At 29.3% G+C, this 22,495-nt stretch overlaps 1 protein-coding gene across 5 annotated transcripts in view; it reads right to left on the reverse strand.

Annotated features, from left to right (window-relative positions):
- Positions 1-241: 241 nt before the first annotated feature.
- Positions 242-22,495, reverse strand: part of LOC142333886 (uncharacterized) — a 41,446-nt gene continuing 19,192 nt past the window's right edge. For 3 of the 5 annotated variants that reach the window (XM_075381478.1, XM_075381474.1, XM_075381476.1), the window contains exons 5-7: positions 14,143-14,313; positions 10,996-11,097; positions 6,486-7,586 (exon numbers count right to left, since the gene is read on the reverse strand). In XM_075381478.1, the coding sequence (XP_075237593.1) occupies positions 14,251-14,313 (63 nt within the window). In that variant the 3' untranslated portion in view covers positions 6,486-7,586; positions 10,996-11,097; positions 14,143-14,250. Of the gene's footprint in view, positions 361-6,485; positions 7,587-10,995; positions 11,098-14,142; positions 14,314-22,495 lie in introns of those variants that run through there. The other 2 variants (XM_075381475.1, XM_075381479.1) reach the window with 2 other exon arrangements.

Consider the following 22,495-nt stretch of genomic DNA (forward strand, 5'->3'; position numbering starts at 1 on the left):
AGCGTTAGCTGGCACCGACTTCAAAAATAGTTATTTGTTGTAAATACTTTTTACTTTAGTTAATAAATAAAAATATAATTATTTGTAACATTTTAGTACTATTGTTTTTTAAAGTCAGCTTTTATTTTTACTTTTTTATAAATTATTCTACTTCACAATTTTTAGTGGTATCTAGTACATATATGTATTATACTAGTTCCCTGTCACAGCTTTGCCTGCGCTATGTAGTTATTTGCGTTTCCTGTGGCGGTCAATCTTCTTGTTTTGTTTTTTAGTCAAGCAAGTGCAGCCAATCACACATACATTAACGGTGGCAGTGGCTGTGTTGTTTGAGCCACAGCACCATATACCTACGCACCCCTGAAAAGAAATGAAATTCAAAAAAACACAAAAACGGTTTTTAAATATTTATCTGAAGAGTATTTCCAAGCCCAAATGTACTGAATATCTCATTTAATATGGTCACGATTGGGAAAATTTACAATCATTGTTCAAACATTTTTTTACATTTCTTCACTCCTTTCAAGGTCGAATTTAAAAAATCTAGTAATGTTTTATTCACATGAAGATTATACACTCATTCAAAAATTAGGTTGATTTATCCATTTGTTACAGAGATATTAAAAAATAGCCAAGGTTTAACAAAAATTCAAAAAACCATTTTAACCCTTGAAACTCAGAATTTAAAAAATCTAGAAATTGGTTTTTAGATATTCACATGAAGATTACGCAAAAAAAAATTAAAGCTGATATCTTCATTTTTTACTGAGAAATTAAAAAAAATTGTAAATTTCATTGTTACTCCATATCCCCTTAAATTCAGAATAATTAAACCTCAGATTGTAAAAAAACTTTTAAAATAATTAATAATTCATTAATAAAAAATCAGATTAATAAAATAAAATTTTATGTACTTCTTTTAAAAAAAAAAATGTGAATATGTAATTTAATAGGCATACAAAGAATTCATGTAGTGCCCACATCAGATTTTTATTCGGTTACCGAGTGATGCAAATATTATAAATTTGAATTATATTGAATTCATATTATTAAACGCTTTATTCGTGGTCACTACATGAAGAATTTACTAATATTAAAAATTATTCTACAATAAGCATAAACTGTACAATAAATAATATTTTTTACATTTTTCTTTGCATGGAATATTTGACCATTAAGATTTATAATAATGTCACACGCATCCTTCTGGTATTTATTTAACGACGAGAATTTATAAATAGGCGAGCCAAAAATGGATGTATTCGTTAAAAACTCAACTTCTTCTTGTTTTAAAACAGCTAGCGATTGTGAAGAAAAAGATACAAAAAAATAATTCCAAACGTCACTTAAAAAAGAAAAAAGGCCTGCGAAGAACTGAAAGCCGTCTTATATTAAAAATAAGTATCATTTTGAAAAGGATATAAATGAAAATTTACAACTGGATATTAAAAAACTGAAATGATTAATCATGTCTAAAAGATGTTTAACTTTGAATCTCACCGCAAGTCTGAAAATGAGAAACTAAGGAAAAAGTCAGGAAGCCTAAAAAAGTAGTCGAAGTTAATAAAAGTAATTCTCAGCTAATAAAAAAAGTAGAGAAGTTAAGTTCCGATTTATTGGCTAGCAATAAAAGGTCGGATGAATTACAGGAGCAAGTATCATTATACAGAACTGTTACGCCTGACTTACACGCTTGAATCTTATCACGTGAAAAACTAATTGATGAAATGAAAGCTGAACGAAAAAAGATATCTTGAGTTTTTCACTGTGCACAAAAACTGTGATGAAATAAAATACAGGTTAGAAGAATTACGAAAAATAATATAATTCTAAACCAGGAAAATGGAATTATAAAGAATTATATTAATAATTCACATAAAGAGATTGCTACCGGTGAAAAGTTCTTTTTCAATTTAAGAAGACTTAACTATAATGGAAATAAATCATGAATAAGTTCAAAATACAAGAAGATTTAGAGTTAAGCTTTCAGCTGCACGATCAGGTTTTCCATCCAGGCTATCCTGACCTCAAAAAAGTTAAAAATACTGTTACAGATTCATTTACCTTTGAAGAAGATAAATCTTCTGATTCAGGCTTCGAAGAAGATATTCATTTTGATGCAAGCACACCTAACTTCAAAGAAAATAATAATTCTGATCCAGGCTCACCATTCGTCATGTATTAATTTTTGTAAATAGTTTCATTTTGTTTTCTTATTTTAAAATGAATAAAAGAATACTTTCCTGATGTTTCTCAAAACAAAAAAATAAAAAAATAGATTTAAATAAATTGTAAATACAGAGGAAGAGGCTGAACACCAGATAGAATCATTGGCCTCTATCGCAGCGAAAATTGGACTTCAGATCTCGTACAAGAAGACAGAAGCAATGTTCACTAGAAAGACACAGCAGAAACATTTGGAAATCAATGGTCGCAGAATTAAAATAGTATGAAAATTTAAATATTTAGATGAATCCATCACATGGAATCTAAACGAGAAAATAAAGAAAGGCAAGAAAGAGCACACAGACTAGTAATGGCACAAGTGGTCACACGAAACACCTATAACAAGAAATGAATCTCCAAACAAGCCAAGATAAGACACGATAATACGGTGATCAAACCGGTAGTAATGTATGGAAGTGAAACACTGGGACAAATCAAGATAGCATCGAGAACTGAAAAATTAGCCAAAATAGAAAGAAGAAGGATTGTAAGGTCCTGTATTGGCGGGGTAAACTTGCTGGAAGGAAAGTGGAGATTACTCCCAAACCATAAAATCTATGAGGTCGTTACACCAATTACAGAAGAAATAAGAAAGAAGAGAAAAAATTCTTTAGCCACCTGTTGCATTTGGAGGAATCAAAGAAAAGTAAACTCTTGGAAAGATTGCTAAAGCTAAAAACACAACCAGTGTGGCTCACTGAGGTGCTTGAAGACATCAAAGAAGCATGCATTGCACTGCAAGATCTCAGAACAGGATCTGGAAATTATAACAACTTGCCCGGTGTTAAAATTTGCAGAAAAGCCTAAAAAGAGAACGGGGACGGTTTGGACAGAGGAATGGAAAAATCTTTATTTTCCTGGAAAAATCCCGACTATTGGAAGATAAGAAAGACTAAACATAAATGACTAATTGGTCCTTCTGGCAGCAAAAAAAAAAAAAAAAAAATTGTAAATCTGTGAAAAGAGTAACCAAAAATCAATGCTCTAAAATCCAAAAAATAATTTTTGTCAGACGGATGTATGGTATGTATGTATGTTGGCCTGTAACATATATCTTTTAACTCTGAAGCCGTGTTGACAGATTTTCTTTATAATTTGTAAACAGGTTTTATCCCCTGGAGGCAAATATTAAATTTTTGCAAAAATTGGGAAAAGAGGTGGGGGTGGGGATTGGTGTTTTGACCAAAATGTTTATTGTTTTCCAAAAATATTCATGTAATATGAATAAAAAAAAAAATAAATGACTAGATAAATCATATTTCAGAAAAACGTTTTTTGCATCTATTATATCGTAATCCTTCAAACCACTATAAAACATTTTTTCTCAACCCATCTCTAGTGGTCGATGGATTTAAATTTAAAAAAAAATTATCTTGCATGTTACACACTGCATTTAAAATTCAAAATTTTATTAGTCAAAACTTATCAACACTTTTTTATTTAAAATTATGGTTGTATCTTTGTATAAAAATCTTTTCTTAATTTATTATCATCACTTAGGTATTACCTTAAAAATTATGTTGAGTATGGTGGCCCCTAAAAGAAAAAATGTCTTCGCAATTTCAGATTTTTTTTAATCCTGACTTTTTTATTTTGTTTCAGCTTACTACGGAATGACATTTAACACTTTTTCTAATGTCCTATACTCTTTCCTTTTCCTGTTAAGTTTTTAACTGGTCTTTTCCTTGAATTATTCTGTTACTACTTTTATTTTGTTTTCTTCTTCATAGAAAACTTCTTACAGAAATTTATAATTTTTCTTGATTAATTCCTGATTTTTTAATTCCAGAATTTCTAGTTTTTTTTTTTTTGTTTAAATTGTGTTGACTGGCACAGACTTCAAAAATAAATATTTGTTGCAAATACTTTTACTTTAGTTATATATTTTATTTAATATATTTAAGTTACAATATGTTTTAGTGGCATCTAGTACTTTATATTACACACACACATTATGTTTTTATATATATATAATTAAAATAAGGGTAAGCCTACTAAATATGCTACTCAAATGAGACGACGTTTAAACAAAAGTTGCCAAGAAGGAATGATAGTTTAAGGAAAAATAGAGAAAGAAATGCCGTGAATATTTCCGCACAAACTTCTCAACAACAAAAATGTAGATTCTCACAAATGAGAACGTACAACAGTCGATTCTTATGAAATTAAAATCTAGAAAATTGTGCTTATCATGTCAGTTTAACACAAACGTTTGTCAAATGAAACGCAAGAGAAATGTTCTCACTGCCTTAGCTTTATATAAGAGGAAGGAGAGTTAGTCATAAAAGAACCCATTCAGTTCACTTCTGATATTCAATTGTAAGTAGGGTGGCGGCCCATCCTGCTGAAAAATTAAACCTCGTGTACCCTGTTCCAGATGATGGATTTCTGTGGACTTGTACAAAAATTTTGCATACACTCTACACTTTTCACTTATTGGTAAATGGCTGGTTGACTTTCGCTTATAGATGTATCCCCTTGCTTTAAAGATAGAATATCACTCTTACGGATACGCAGCTCACTGGATGCATCTTCACCAAACTTCCTTCTAAAATTGTTGCAGAGTGATAACAGACTAGTAGATGTGAAAATCCAGTACACAATCTTCCTGTATTCATTGGCAGCTATTTTCTTTCTTATCATCCTAGTAATGAAATTGATAACTACACTACAACTGTACCAACCACTGGAAATTTTTGACTTTTCCTTTCCATTGATGCTACTTTCATGTGTCAAGTGTTATTAAATGTAAATAATTCAAGTTTGTTATCGGAAATATCATTTGTAATAATCCTGTACTAAAATTAAAAACTTTGTTTGGTTATTCCTTGCTTTTGTTGAGCATCTTGGCTTTAAAATTTAAATTTAAAAGGTTTAAGAATAATCAAACAAGTAATTTTAATTTAATAAAGATTTATTTTTAAAAAACCAATAACATTAAAATTTCTTACAATAACTTTTATAGCTCTTGAAAAAGAACAAAAACATAAAACAGTCTCAACGTTAAACTTTTCACATGTATAAGCAATCAGTTTTTTGTATTTAACTATAAAAAATACTTTTATATAAACATATGAAAAAAAATTCATAATTCTGGTTATGTTTATCAATAAAAAAAAATAATTTATTGTAAAAGTATAAAAAATAGAGCTTAAAATAATCAAATTGACTAATGTAGCTAGGAAAGTTATGAAATTAAGCTGGGAAATATTTTTATTAAGAAAGTTCAAAAAATTTTCATATTATTTTAAAATTGATGTTAACAGCTGGTATTCACATATGACTTTGAATTATGTTAGAATTCAAATTTCTAAAAAAAGAAAAGTCAATAAAAGGTTGTAATATTGTTTAGATGTTTGCATAAATGTTCAACGGAATATATTTAATTTTTAAAACTGTGATTTTTCATGTGATATTCATTTGAATGATATTTCACACTTGCAATCATAAAATTACACTTGAAATATGGAGTATCTTTTTATGAATTAATGATTCACTATTTTTAGAACTGATTTAAACAAGCGTGTGTAATAAAATTTACATTTGAGACTTACTTTTTAATTAATTTTGTTCTTTTCTAAGAAAGTTATTGATCGGGAAATAATATCATTTACACTTATTAAACATAAATGAGGTCTGTAAATAAAGTAATGAGACTATTTTTTTTTTTGCAGCCAAAATAATAACACTGTCAAGTGTTATCATTAAACAAATGGTTATATTTACAGCTGATTTATTTTTGGTTTATTGTTGCCACATGAAGATGTAAACAAACTTTTTGTGAAACAAGGTTTTGCTGTGTGTTACAAAAATGATTGACACTAATTATGAGCAACGTTGTGCAATTAAGTTTTGTGTTAAACTCTGTGAGAATGCTACTGAAACTTTTTCAAAATTGAAAAGTACGTATGGAGATGACGCTTCGTTAGGAGCCCAAGTTTTTATGTGGTTTAAAGTATTTTCAGATGGCTAGGAATCAGTTGCGGACGATAGATGCTCTGCAAGACCATTAATGTCAAAAAGTGATGACAATGTTAAGCGAATCAGAGACTTGATACGGTATGACCGGCGATTAACTATCAGAATTATTACAGAACAACTGAATTTGTTTCTTAAGTACTTATGTACAAGTACTTAAATAAGTACTTACTTATAGTACTATGTACTTATAGTACTATGTAAGTACGTATGTACTTACAAGTACATAAGTAACGAGTACAGGTTACTTACTAACAAGTAGAACAAAACTAAATAAGTAATTCTTAAAAACAAAATTTAATAATACTGTACATCAAATAATACACTAACTTCATACAAACATTTAAAAAACAATACAAACACTTCTTCTAAATTTTATACTGCATACCATTAGTAAATCTTATAAGTTATATAAGTATAAACTATTATGAAGAAAATTTTACAGAAATTTCTTCTTTATGAACAATAACATGTTTTTCTAATCTATCTTTTCTATTAAAAGACTTTTGACAAAAATCACATGTAAATTTCTTCTGTCCAGTATGAATAGAAAGATGTGACTTCAGATGACAACTCTGGTTAAAAGACAATTGACAAAAATTACACGCAAATTTTTTCTCACCGGTATGAATGGAAAGATGTGCCTTTAAAACATGATTCTGATTAAACGACTTTAAACAAATATTACATGTAAATTTTTTCTCCCCAGTATGAATTATAAGATGTTTTGTCAAATTGCTACTGTTATTAAAAGATTTTAAACAAATATTACATATAAATTTTTTCTCTCCAGTATGAACTGTAAGGTGTTTCTTCAAATTACTAATATTATTAAAAGCCTTTAAACAAATATTACACGTAAATTTCTTCTCACCTGTATGAATTATAAGGTGTTTCTTTAAATTACCATTATTATTAAAAGATTTTTCACAAGTGTTACATTTAAATCTTTTTTCACTGATATGAATAGAAAAATGTCTGTTTAAATCACCGCTTCAATAAAATGACTTTTGACATAATGTACGATGGTAACTTTTTTCCCGATATGAATATTATTGTGATGCATCAGATTATATTTTGATTTGAATGTTTTTTCACAATGATTACACGTATATTTCTTAGCGTCATTAATATTTTGTTTATTACACTCCACTAATCTATCGCTTACATCATTATTATTAATTCTTATATCGTGTTCAAATTCTAATGTTTTATCATTATTAAATCCATCACTACTAACGCTGTCGATTTTATTGAATATTTTACGTAGGCGATTACGTAAAACGTTATCTTTACACTTCCTGAGTCATATATTTCGTATTCTGAATATTATCCTCAACATTTTCTAGAACTGAATCGTCAATTGTCTTATCAGCAAGATCCTAAAATAAAAGATATATATTATATTCAAGAGAAAAAAAAAGTAAAAATAAGCAATGAATAACACAGAATAAGATGAATCAATCTAAATTAAACTTACTGTAAACACCAAAAATAAACAGAAAAAGGACATCAAAAACTTTTATAAACAGTACCAAAAAGACTGTTAAGATGATAAAATTCTCCATTAATCATCTAAAAAGGAGATACAAACTTAATTTATGCACATAATGTGTGTGTATTATATATATATATATACTACACACACATTATGAGAACAAAAAAATTAAATTATATTTCTTAAAATATTAAATTTATCTGTTATGCACAAAAACTTAAATAACAATGCTTAATTAACTTATAATTCCACAAAGTAATACAAAACATAAGATTTTCCAATAAATTATGCTTGTATTATTTTTGTTCGATACAAGGTTGGGGAGGAAAAATCAATTCAATTTGTTAATCTTCAATGTCCAACAACATTCCTAAATATAGACAAAACCCACCACTCTTGCCAACTTACTACTCTCTTCTCAAATTTATATTAAAAATTTTACATCAATCCACATAATTTTCAGCACTTCATATTTATAGGAGTGCAGCATTGTACTCCACATCAGATTTTTAAGAATAATTTTTCAGTTATTATAAAATTAGTAGCTTATAGTATTATATACATTAATTAGAATAAATATGTGATTTTTATGGATGCTACCTTTTCAGGAGACGCTGTAGTTTGTTTGATATCAGAAATTAATTCCCAAACCGATACACTAAAAAATATTACATCCACAAAAATGTTCGCTGCAATTCCCAAAGAGGAGGGCGGCATTAAATTTAATAACTTTGCGATTAAAAATGCAGAGAAAAAACTTGCCGAAATTAATTCCCAAACTGATAAACATAAAAGTATTACAATCACAACAATGTTCGCTGCAATTCCCAAAGAGGAGGGCTTAAAATACAATTACTTCGCGATTAAAAATGCAGAGTTAAAACTTGCCGAAATCAGTTCCCTAACCGATACACATAAAAGTATTATATCCACAAAAATGTTCGCTGCAATTCCCAAAGAGGAGGGCTTAAAATACAATTACTTCGCGATTGGTAATTGCAAAATTACCGAAAAAAAAGTTGCAGAGATGTATTTGAAATCCGAGTCCAAAATATATGTTATTAAACATTTGGCCGAGCAGAGAAAACGTTGTCCATTTTTTCTTTAATAAATCGTATTCGTTTTGTAGCAACTTCAAATATACCTTCATGAATGCTTTTACCTACATCAATAGCAAAAATGATATGCTAAATAGAATTTTACGTAGACCTCTTCCGCCCAACTTGGCTCTTAATAAAACTTTTAAATTAGATCTTCTCCCTCCACCAATACCTGTGACTCTACCTCCACCCCTCTCAAAAACCCCCTCGACCCACCTCTATACACAATATTCTCCTCCAGCCGCTCCTCCTCTCTACCCGCCTATCACTCCTATTATTCAAATTATTAATATAGACCCAGAAGAGGAAGACATTCATCCGCACAAGAATCCAGATTTTACATCGATTTTCATACCGCAACAGCCAAACTTACCAGACACATCTCATTACATCGACATTCATGACCCCGCTAAATTTTATAAGAAGGTAAGAAATTTATTAATATTCTACTAATTTAATATTTATTCCATAGTATTTTTCGTTTTACACTTTATTTCTTTCTGTAAATGTGTAATTTTGGATAATATCCCAAGAATATTTTATACATCTCTCCAACGCGCATAAAAGTATGTTGTGCGCTGACCTTTTTATTAATTTTATTAAAACAGTAGGTAAATAGGGGGGTCAAATTTCGACCTCCCTATTCAAGTTGTGTCTTTTGAATGTCGATTGACATATATCCTCCCTTTCTAATGTTCAAGGTACATGTTGGTAAATACTGGTTCTTCTGACTCAGAATGAATTAAAAGAGAAAGTATTACTTGTATATTGAACAGAGAGGACTGGACTAAATGAGTTAATTTGTCCAGGTTGCATTAAAATTAGGTGGCAGTAGAACGAGAAGTTTAAATGTTTAATTAGTAAAACGTAATATTTTTGAGTAGCCTGTCTTTGGTTTACGAATTTCGGAGAAAACTAATAATGTTGAACATTATTTAAGATTAACTTAATTCTTTTATCCTTGCGTTCATTAAGCCAACTTGGCAAACCCGCTCAAGGTCTTGGAAAACGTGCGGTAGTATTTGTAAGTGAATTTTTATACGTTAAGTTTGTTACAATTCTAGTTTTTATGGATAAACGCAAATTATTTTACTTTTAATCGTGTTATTCTGTTTCTTTTACAGGGCAAAAAGAATCGCCGTTATCAAATGCCAAGGAAATTCTCTGCTATGGACTATTCAGATTATATGTTCTTATGCTTCGTTATAATATACATAATTGCATTTATAACACTGACATTTTTTCTTTAGAATCGGCTAGGTTTAAAGATCAGGGGTGAAGTCACAAGTCAGGGTCAGGTCACAGGTCGGGGTCAGGTCAAACCGGTGACACGAAAATTTGACCTGACCCCAATGGAGCGTAAATTACGGTTTTCGGATAGATGACAGCTTATATAATCGGTTTCCGAGGCCGTGAGGTCGCGAGGGGTGGTGGTTTAGTCGGTAGGGCGCAGGAATACATACGCACAGTCTGTTACAGCTTGCGGAACCTGTTAGCGAGCCCGACACTGCTTTGGCGCCCGTAAATGGGGTTCCCCACCTCTATAAAAAAAAAAAAAAAAAAAAAAAAAAATGCATGATAGGTAGACTACATAAATTACCATTAAAGAAATTAGCATATTAAAAATGTTACACAAAATGTTTCATATCGCAGAAAATAACCGGTAAAAAAAGGAATAAAATGGAAATAAATGAAATTAAAACTACAAACTATAAAGAAACCTTTAAATGGAGTAAATTAACATTTACTGGGAACGAAATTTACCTGATTAAACAATTCTTTAGTAAATATAATATAAAAATGGCTATAAATTCAAAAAATACGCTAAAAATATTTTTAATAGTAATAATCCCTCTATGAAAAATGAATGAGACCTTGCCGTCGGTGAGGGAGCTTGAGTGCTCAGTGAAACAGAGTAGCTGGACCAAAGGTGCAACCATATCGGAAAGGTATCTATTGAGAGCCAGACTAAGGAACGATTCCTGAAACAGGGCAGCAGCTGCAGCTGTGCACCATCTGCTCTTTGACTGTCCAATCTTTGAAACCATCCGACAAAACTTAGACCCGGGTTCAGAATGAAATTTCTAATAAACCCGAACGAAGGGGTAAAACGTCTGTTGCGTTTCCTCTCCTACAGTAAAATGAAGAATACGATTTAGTGAGTTTTGTGTTTTATGTATTTATTGTTGTTACCTGTCTATGTTTATTCCTTATTGTTCCTGTTTTTTTATAGTTTTATATAATACTAGACGATAGTGTTACTTTATTCGCTAATGACTATAGTTGTTGATGCGCCTGTAAAACAAAAAAAAATTATAATTAAAACATATTTTATCAATTTGTTTATCTAATTTTAATTTCCGTTTACTAAAAATGATTAATTCATAATAAAAGTAGTACTTAATATAATAATATTTATTTAATATAATATTATATTAAAAAATAAAGATAAAATAATTGATTACATTACATCACAATAATAATTACTAATTTGTGGAGGGATATCTTACATAATAATAATTTTGTATATTATACAATCATTGTTATTGGGTGGTTAAAACTACTTTTTCTTTATAATTTATAAATATTTTAGAATACTTTGGGCCACATTACATAAACTGCCACGTATGTAATAATAAATATTTTTTATAAAACTTACAAGACTAGATAATATAATAATTATTGAAAATTTCATAATTTAAAACTAATTATCATTAATTTAATAGATTACTTTCAATTATCACAATGGAAAATGCTATTTTTAAGTATTTATTCACGTTTACAAACTGTACTTGAATGAGAAAATGATTTTTACTTCTCTATTTTCTATGTAACTGTTACCAGTAAGAACTAAGTGAATTTAGTTGTTTAGTAATTAGTATTTATGGTATTGTTTACGCCGTTTAGCGTAAAGTTTCTGTTATTTTCAATGAATTCCAAGCTAGGGTGGGTCCCGTTGTTTTGTTACAGGAATGTTAAATTTCACTTTGTTTCGTATTTTGGGCTAGTCATTTGTACCTGTTTTATTATTTGTTCTCGTGTTCGACACTCCCTCCGTCATCCTTAGTGACCGCGTCCATTCTTCTATCGAATTATTTTTGACTACCCTTATCATACACCCGTTATTCTTTCGTTCCCAAACTACTACATGCACACATCTCTTGTTTTTTACACACACTCTCTCCTGTCCACTACCTGGATCTGGTTTCCCCCTTTTTTCTTTCACGCTATCTTTTCGGCAGAGTAGATCCAACATCTCACCAGTGCAGTCGCCTATGGCCATACTCTCCTGCAAACTTTGTGGTAATATTCTCATCCAAGCAGAATCTCAAAACTCGTCACTACACATCTGAGATTCTACGCATCATTCTACCACTAAACCACATCACACCTCTGTATTCCTGATACACCAGTGCGGACTACGCCCAGGATTACTGTATGTATTCATGTATCTGCATTCACGAGTTCGTCTCTTGATATTATTTATGTGCTACAGGCAAGTTCAATTTTCATTATTACGTTAAACAGTGATTTTATCATTGAAATTTGTGGAACATTCAGTTCATCATACCTTATGCCTTACGATTTCAAGTTTAGTTAAAAGAACTAAGTTGCATTCATGATAGGTGGCTTACCTATTTTACATGTTTAATTATTACGATTTGTTATTGTAATTAACTCTTAATTTATTTCTGCAACTTGTTGATTGCCGAGATTAGTTCTTTGCTACTTATGCCCTGTATTCATCATACTTTTCGCAAATCAACCTAAAGCAACTTACTCCTGTATTATAGGTATTACACACACACGTGTGCAAACACAATCAGTTATTACTAAGGTGTCTAAGGCATAAATTATAATGTGTAAACATCTTACTACAAAAATGTTTAAATGCTACCTCATAATATTTAAATATCATATATATCAATATGTTACTGCGATTTTTTTTTCTCAAGATACCAAGTAAAAAATCAATATCTGTATAGCCCTAATATTTTCTATAAATTTTTATTTCTGTAATTCCCAAAATACAACTAGCATTAGAAGACCAATCTTGGGAGGAATCTAATATGATAATTGAAACAGATAATACAATGAACAAACTAGAAAAAATTTAAATAACTTTAACTGGAAAATAAAACTTCAAAATATGTTACATACTTAATAACACAAAAATAATAATTCAAAAATTTAAAATTAGATAAAAATAAAAATCTAAATTGCACAAAACTCTACTAACCTATCACTGGACACAATTATTAAAATTCAAATAATGTTGCAAATATTTTAATACCAAACAAAAAATAATTTAAAAGAACTATTTATATATATTTTAATAAATAAATTTATATATTTTCAATACATTTTGTTAACATTAAATTCATCTGCTAAGTTTGTAACAAAAGTTAAAACACAAGACATAATTAAACTTCAACTTTTATATACACAAAAATATGATCCATTAACTATTAATAAAAACCCTTAACGTTTTTTTTTTAATTTAACTTAAAAAAAAACTATATTTTAACTTCTTTGACATAAAAACTTGAAGATACTGTTTTGAAGTCTTTGTATTGATGAAAAAATGCAACAACTTACATTATTCGAAGTGTCTGTCATAGTTTACATGCCATATTTTCAGAGTTATTTTTAATTATTATTATAATATTCTTAAAAAATTGTTTTAATTATATTACTTTAATCAGAGTATATTATGAATAACCTATAGAAAAGTTTTGATATTCAAATTGAGTTTCCTTTACGGTTTATATCAACTGTGTAGTCAATTAAAGGTAAATGATATTTTAATCAATATTCTGCTACATAACAGAATATTACAATGTAAAACATGTTATGCAGTATTAATAATACAGATTATTTATTTTAAAAAGGTTGTGCATCAAATACTGATAATGTTATCAAAAAGCTGAGCAATAAAAGTAAACCTAACCACTGAAGAGAATCCATAACATATTAAACAAATTATTATTTTAATAACAGTACCGCACAAAGTATAATTGCAGTCTTAGTTAATGTTACGTTATAATAGACGCATCAATGCGATTAAATGAAATAAAATAAACAAATATTGTTTAAAAGGTGCAAGTTTTAAACAATAACACGAATACATATATAATTCCATAGCTAACTAATCTCATCTAATTTTCAAACATTTAAATTTAAAACAAATCCTTAATGCAATACTGAATACAACTATAATGCAATATAATAAAAAACTTATATTTTTAATTTATAATTATTCTTTAATATCAGAATACGTAAACAAAAAACTGCAAAAATATCTAACCAATATAAACAAAGTATTTCAACCAAACTTACTTGACATCCCTTTTTATGATGAAAACCGACCACTAACACGTGCAGAACTGGGTTTTCTACTTTATTATAACCGTTTTCACCCATTTGAATGATTATATTTAATGAAATTCAAATACTATTTGGTATAACATACTTCGCAACCACTTTTTCTCCGCCATTACCGTATGTGAACTGTAATCAGATAAAGAAACGGAACACTTGGTATTCGGTAACAAAACATCTGATATGATCGGTCATATAGCAGGTGTACAAACATTATAGATTTTATGGACAGGTGGTTTAAAATAAAAAATATACAATAATGTATATTTTTGTAACATTAACAAAGTAATAAATAATTGTCGGCGTTTAAATTTAGCATTTCAAAGAAAAAAGTTATAATGTTTAACTCACTTGATTGTAATATAATTCAGCAATGTATTAAAAGGCAGTCATTTCAAAATATTAATGAAATATTTAATTTTGTTTTATAATAATTATACAATGTAACAAATAATTTATAATAGGCTACTCCCGAATTCTTCGTGCATGTTTTTTTATTATACCAAAAACTAACACATATGTTCAACAAAAACATACGTTTTTTTTTTTAACTAAACGTATCCAAACGATTTAATTCTAAGCAGTTGTGTATTGTATTAGCAATCAAATAAAATTCGATAAAGGGTCCTGAGAAATTGTTCATTTAAAAATTGGAGAATTTAATGTACATTAAATGACATAATGTAATTGTTGTAAATTACCTTGATTACCAAAAAAGTTGGTAATCAATTAAAATAATTACTTGTCAAACCCACTTATTTGCAGATTTTGTTTAATGCAACATCTGATACCATAACTCTCAACAAAAAAAAAAATTCGACTACTTCTGCTTCTATCTTAGATACTTCACAAGTACCATATACTACACGTAATGTAAAGTAGCAAATTGATGTACTTATCTGTTTGGGAAATAATGAATTACAGAAGCGTGCAAATTAGACTGAATACAGATGTTATTTAATAAAAAGTAATTTTATTTAGAAAAAAACATACCTATACAAATTGTAATATCTAGTAACTATTATATCCTCCTTTATTTTTTTTATCACTTCACATACAAAATTTGATATTGATTCAACAAGTGTACTACACATTTCATCACAAAAAAATACCAGTATAATTGCTTTAATAAGATCAATTTTTGTGATACAATTCATTTTTGGGTATTTTTAAAATTATCCAAAAATTTTCAGCTGGATTTAAGTCTAGGGAGTTGCCTGGCCATAAAAGTACTTTTAATAGTTTCATTCTTCAATAAAATTTTCCACTCTTAAAAACTTGAGGTGTCTTCAAATCTTCTTCAACACTACATTGCATTGTGGGAATTAACGGTGAAGTTTCATCACAATCCTTTACTTCAGAAAATTGACATATACATCAATTTTCAACAAATCATCTATTGGAAGTAATAAACAAGGGGTTTCAAATGTGACAACCCCAGAACATTTTTTTCTGGGGAGATTCAACTGATTGTTGAAAATGAGGTGATGTATTTTCATCTGATACTTTTGTGATATGTAGAACGCTTTGCCCCTGAACATAAAAATGTAGTCATCAAAAAACGACATTTTTCCTGTTTTATTTTCCAGATAAGATGTGCCTTGGATCATATGAGCCTTTTTTTGCACATTGCTGTGTTAGAAGCTGCTTTTTAGCTGGCCAACAAGCTTTCAAACTGCAAGAAGTTGTCATCTATTACCATTATTATAAATTCAAGACCCACAGAACAAAAAAATATGATTTTGTAATAATAAATGAAATAAACTTTTACAAAACACTATTTAAAACATGAAAATTGTTCAATAACCAAAGGAAAATAATCTCATATTACATGGACAACTTAAAGAATGATATGGTCAAGCATTATAGCCACAACATAGAAATAAACAAAAAATTCTCTGAATTCAGATTAATTTGTATGCTACTATACATTGTTTCCATTCAGTTATAATACTGCTTATTATATTTAAATTGGCCCTATCCACTGATCCATTTTATTTTTGCAGGTTTATACAAGGGTTATTTTTTTTTTCAAGGTCTGGTCGGTCGCGAAGTAAAAACCAGTGCAAAAATCAGATGAACCTTTGCACAGCGTCTCTAGTATGGCCTTCAATCACGCCACATCACTTCGTTTAGTTCTGAACACGCAGCTAGCACGTAAACATGTCTACAAAAATAGGATCTCCTGCCAAGTGTGAAGTGCCGGAATGGAGTTCTCTTGGTGGAATTCATGGAATGTGGCACGACCATCACTGCAGCCTCATACTGCGTGACTCTTCAACGTCTACGAAGGGCAATTCAGAATAAGAGGAGAGGAATGTTGTCATCAGGCATTGTCTTTCTCCATGACAATGCTCGGCTGCACACTACAGCTGTAACAAAGAAGCTCCTGCAGCGTTTTCGTTGGGAACTGTTTGATCACCTACCATACAGCCTGGACTTGGCTCCATCCGATTTTCACCTCTTTGCTCACATGAAACGCTGGCTAGGAGGACAACATTTTGGCACAGAGATTGAGCTGCAGACCGGCGTAGAAACATGGCTGAAAACACAACTATGTAACTATGTATGTACTTGTTACAAATAAAATTTTTTTTATTTTCACTGTGGTTTTAATTTCGTGACTGATTGGACCTTGAAAAAAACCCTCGTATTATTGCTAGTTTCATAATTACAATTTTTATTTATATAAATTTCTTGATAAGGTATTAAATTTACACTGCTTAATGGATCAACAGATATTCTTAATAAATTAAAACAAAGATTCTGTTCATTTTTATTGGTATTAACAACTGCGTTGTTTGTTTTAACTTCATGTTATAGTGTGTTATTTGTTTTAAAATAAAGCATTGATTTTGGAACTGTTTAATATTTAATTTGTTTAATCTCAATTTGAAATTGATATAAAGTTCAATATTTTTCTTGAAAATTGTTAAATTGCAATTCAAGCTGTGTTGCAACAATGACATGTCTTCAATACAGCACCTATTTCATATTTTAAATCTGATTGATGTGAATATCTTTTTACCTTTTTATAATCAATTGAGATAGTTTCAATAAAACTTATATCTTTATTGAAAACTGAAAATAACCTGGCAAAAAATCTTGTAGTATGCATTAGGTTTATTTGATTTTAGATCATTGCTGTGTAACCCATAAAATGAATGTGATTATTCAAATGTTAATAAATAATTATTTGGCATACTCGTGTACAAATGATAGCTTTAACTCAAAAGATCATAAACAAATTTTATTACTAGATCAGGATTATACTTGTTCAGATCCATTTCTTAACTTAATGGTCTTTATCATTAATTATTGACCTTATTGTTAATTCATTATAACTTTTCTTTTGCCCATACTGAATTTCCAAAGAATGATTTTCTTTATTGTTATCTAACTAAGTAAGCAGACCTATATTGCTACTCTTAAGACATCATTCTTAAATACTTCATAGGCAAAACTTGTTATGCTTTAAATTAAATTTTAAAGCTCATGAATGATTATTTTCTTTAATGTTTCTATCATTCTTCATAATCAGTTGAAAATTATCTGGATTCAAACAAAATGGTAAATTCAACAGAAACCTTACATTAATATTTGTTACATAATTGTAAATATATAAGGACACAAAATAATATTTCATCATAAGAGGTATTTATAAATTTAATAAAATAGATTTTTGTTTTGTGATCTCAAAAGGAAAATGTAATTTATATTTATTGTTAATAAATAGAAGGCATTTAAAAGTTCCATAATACCGGTGATTTTTTAGTCCTGTTACCTAATTGTTAAAGTCTGGTAATTTTTTTCTAAGAAAGGGAAATTGTTTTTTGACACGAAGTTGGTAGCGCTACTCAACCGGTATAGATACGGCAGTGTGAGTTGATTCTCCTTGAGCTGTGTAAACTCTTGTGCCATTTCCGGTCGTGTTACGAACAGAATGTCTTTTACCATAGAACGAGTTTTCATTCTTGAACAATATTTTGCTACAAAATCGTATGCGAGTGTAAAAGAATCAATTCAAATTAAATTTGTTGGAGTTCCTCCGCCAGAAAAAATGTAAATATCTAGGCTAGCAAACCGATTTCGAGAGACAGGTGGTGTTTGTGACAGAAAACGTAGAGGTCGACCGACTCGCTTGACAGATGACGTTTTAGAGAATGTGAAAACAAGATTGCTCAATTCTCCAGGGAAAAGTTTATGAAAACTTTCCACGCAAGTCGGTTTGTCATATTTAAGTGTTCAGAAAGCTGCTAAAAAATTGAAATCATATCTGTATCGTGTACGATTAATCCAACAGCTTCAGCCTCCATATTTAAACAAGCGATTGTAATATTACCATCGGTTTAGGTCTCTTGTAAATGATAACGGAATCAAATTTTTAAATACCATGTTCTTTAGTGATGAAGCTTGGATCTATCTCGACGGTTATGTGAACAGTCAAAACTGTCAAATTTGGGCGGTTGAAAATCCTAACACTTTACAAGACAAATCTTTGCATCCTGAAAAAATTGGTATGTGGTGTGCGATAGATATCTCATCATATAGTCGGACCCGTATTCTTTGAATAGACAGTAAATGGTGAAGTATACAGGAATACCGTGCGCAAATTTGTGTCCCTCCTGAAACCTCAAGAACGGTATTGCCGGTTCCAGCAAGACGCCACACGTCTTGAGAAACCGTGGATTTTCTGCAAGAGTTCTTTGATGATCAAATAATAAGCAAGGGCTTATGGCCTCCAAGGTCCCCAGACCTTGATCAAATCTCCTGACTACTTTTTGTGGGGCTATATTAAGTCCGAGGCCTTCAAAAACAATCCTCACACTATTAATGAACTTAAAATCAATATTACAGACTTAATCACGAATATTACCAATGCGACTCTTAAAAAGGTTTCTGCTAATATGCTGAAATGAGTCCGTGTGTGTATAACCGCAAGGGGTGGGCATTTTGAGCATATTCTTTAACAATTATGTAAGTAATAGCTTTTTATTAAATTGCTTTTGTAAGTAACAAATTCATTTTTTATTCCACCTAAATTTCCCTTTCGTAAAAAATTACATTTAAAATTGGGTAACAGGACTAAAAAATCACTCAGTAGTTTTCCTTGAAATCAATGGAATTCGATAGTAATTTCAGCCAAACTCCGCCATTTCTGTCAATATCAAACACATGATTGCGCTCACTACCCAGATTAGACAAATTATATGTACAAATCAGTGAATCAACATTAACATTTTTAGATATCTCCTCTGTAATTGATTTTTTCTACCTTGAACAAAACATCTAATTTCTAAACTGTTCTCTTTATTTAAACCCATGTTTTTAATTCTGAAATAGGTGTATGATTCTAATATGTAATATTTGAAAAGAAAATAAACTTGTCTGAAGAAAACTTGTTTGAAAATAATATCCGAGGACCTTGTATTAGGTCCATTCTCAATACAAATGGTTTCATTTTAATTTTAACTCTTTTCTGTTTCACGCAAGAAAACCTGCCTCGATAAATTACAATTAATATGTTTTGAATCGCTGTTTAATGCGATTATAAAGAGAAATATTTGTTTCTCAATTACAATGTTTGACATAAATTACTACTGTAAAAAGGACAGTTAATTTAAAATATCCCTTTGATGGTATCATTAATCCTATATTGTTATAAACTAGTTGATTAATATTATTTCTACCATACCCGACAAACACTTAGATAAAATAGTTGAAATAATGTTTATTATCTTAAATATGGTTATTTGTCTGGTACGCGAGTTTAAATTTATTACTATCATAAGTATTTGTGATATGTTAACTATTTTATCAGTATATACATATTTTAAATATAGACTGTCAACTTTTTGTGTGCTGTTTAATGTTATTAAATGTGTATTACTTTTAATTTTTAACATTATTTATTATATATATTATCTACTAAAAAATTATCATAACCATTATATACGGCAATTTGTTTTATAACACCTATTTCTTTATTTAATTTACTTTTATTTTCATTATACTTTGCAAAATTAATTGCTCTATTCACCATGCTTGAGTAAGTACTAATTTTGTGTGACCATGGCTGATTTGAAGATTTATGTATAGTGGTTTTGTTAGATATGGGTTTCCTATATGCTGAAGTTATACATTGATTATTTTCATTATTAATTTCAATATTAAAATCTAAATAATTTATTTTTTTATTATCAATTTTAAAGGTAAATTTCAATCCACTATAATAGGAATTTAATTTGTTCAATATGAATAAATGCTCGTTACATATAACTGGATTATACACTACAAAAATATCATCAGTATATCTAGTCCATAATAAAATATCACTCATATGAGTTATCCTGTAAACAACTTTACTTTCAAACGCCTGTAAATAAACCTCAGATAAAATAGATGACAAAGGAAAACCCATCAGTAGCGTTTTCCTGGGTGTAATATTTGTCATCAAATTTAAAATAATTCTGTTTGCATATATTTCTTGTAATAACAATAATATTTTCAACAAATAAGGGATCCTCATGATTTTGTATTAATTTATTTTTTATTATGATAATAGTGTTTTCTATGGGTACACTAGGATACATATTACAAATATCACAGCTAACCATCTTAGTTTTATCACTAATTATTAAGTTTTTTAATTTATTTACTAATTTGTATCCATTTTTTACATTATATTTAAAACCTAAATTTATTTGGTTTCAAAGTATTCTATAAATTATTTTTGAGACAATGTAAGAAGCAGCGGTTTTGAAGTTAATTAAAGGTTACATAGGTGGTACACCTGGTTTGTACCTGTACCTGTAATTTTTCGTAGTCCAGTTAATATAGGAGGTGCACATGGTTCATAAGGGTACAACATAGTGTGATATGTTAAATTATTTTTACGATTGAAAATGTTACATGAGGTATTATTTTATCATTAAACGTTTAGTAATTTTTAGAAATTTTTTAGTAGGGTCCTTTCCTTTCTTTCCTTTTCCTGTTTAGCCTCCGATAATTACTTTTCAGATAATACTTCAGAGGAGGAATGATGATGATATATATGAGTGTAAATGAAGTGTAGTCTAGTACAGTCTCAGTTCGACCATTCCTGAGATGTGTGGTTAATTGAAACCCAACAACCAAAGAACACTGGTGTCTAGTATTCAAATAGTGGAATAAGCTAAGTTATCCTACTTCATTTATTCTGTACTTTGGTGATCTAATAAAATAAATAAATAAATATATATATATATATATATATATACTATGATGATCTAGTATTCAAATCCGTGTAAAAATAACTGACTTTACTAGGACTTGAATGCTGGAAGTATCGACTTTCAAATCAGCTGATTTGGGAAGAAATGTTCACCGCTAGACCAAACCGGTGGGTTAGTAGGGTCCTTTATTACCTTGAAATCATTCTCCATTATATATTGTTCCATCAAATTTTTATGTTTATCAAAATATATGGTGATCGGCATATTAGTTTTATCTGATTTCAAAATGATATTATTATTATTATTAATTTTTCATATTTTAAAATTTTGTTTTAATTTTGAATTTAACTGAATAAAAGTTTAAAATAAAATAAATAAATGCATGATGATATTACATTTTATGAAGTTTGTAATGCAATCTGAAATGAACATATAATACAGCTGATGATGCGAGTAAATTGTGAAAGCGCTCCTGAATATATAGTGGAATAAGCTAAGTCATCCTAGTTTATTTATTCTGTACTTTGGTGAACTAATAAAATAAATAAATAAATAAATATATATATATATATATATATATATATATATATATACTCAAACTAAGAAAATATTATTTATAATAAATAATAATATAATTTTTCTCCCTATATGAATCATGAGACCTTGCCAATGGTGAGTGCTCCGTGATACAGAGTAGCTGCACCAAAGGTGCAACCATATTGGAGAGGTATCTGTTGAGAAGCAGACAAAGGAATGATTCGTGAAAGAGGGTAGCAGCTCTTTCAGTAGTTACGAACATAGGTCAGGAGGACTTAAACGGCCATAACAACATTACTCAATCTTTTGAGTACTGCGTAGCTTAAAGCAATGAAAAACTACAGCTGCTTTTTTTCTAAGAAAATATAATTCTCTACATTTTCATGTAACAAAGATGGAGGTGCCTTCCTAGGTAAAATATCCCAGAGATAAACTAGTCCCCCATTCGGATCTCCAGGTGGGGACTACGAAGGAAGGGGTCACCAGAAAATTAAAAAATAACATTCTACGAGTCTGAGTGTGAAATGTTACAGGTCTAAAAAAGGTTGTTAGATTATAAA

Source organism: Lycorma delicatula, chromosome 13 (genome assembly GCF_047948215.1).
Source record: "Lycorma delicatula isolate Av1 chromosome 13, ASM4794821v1, whole genome shotgun sequence".
NCBI lineage: Eukaryota > Metazoa > Arthropoda > Insecta > Hemiptera > Fulgoridae > Lycorma > Lycorma delicatula.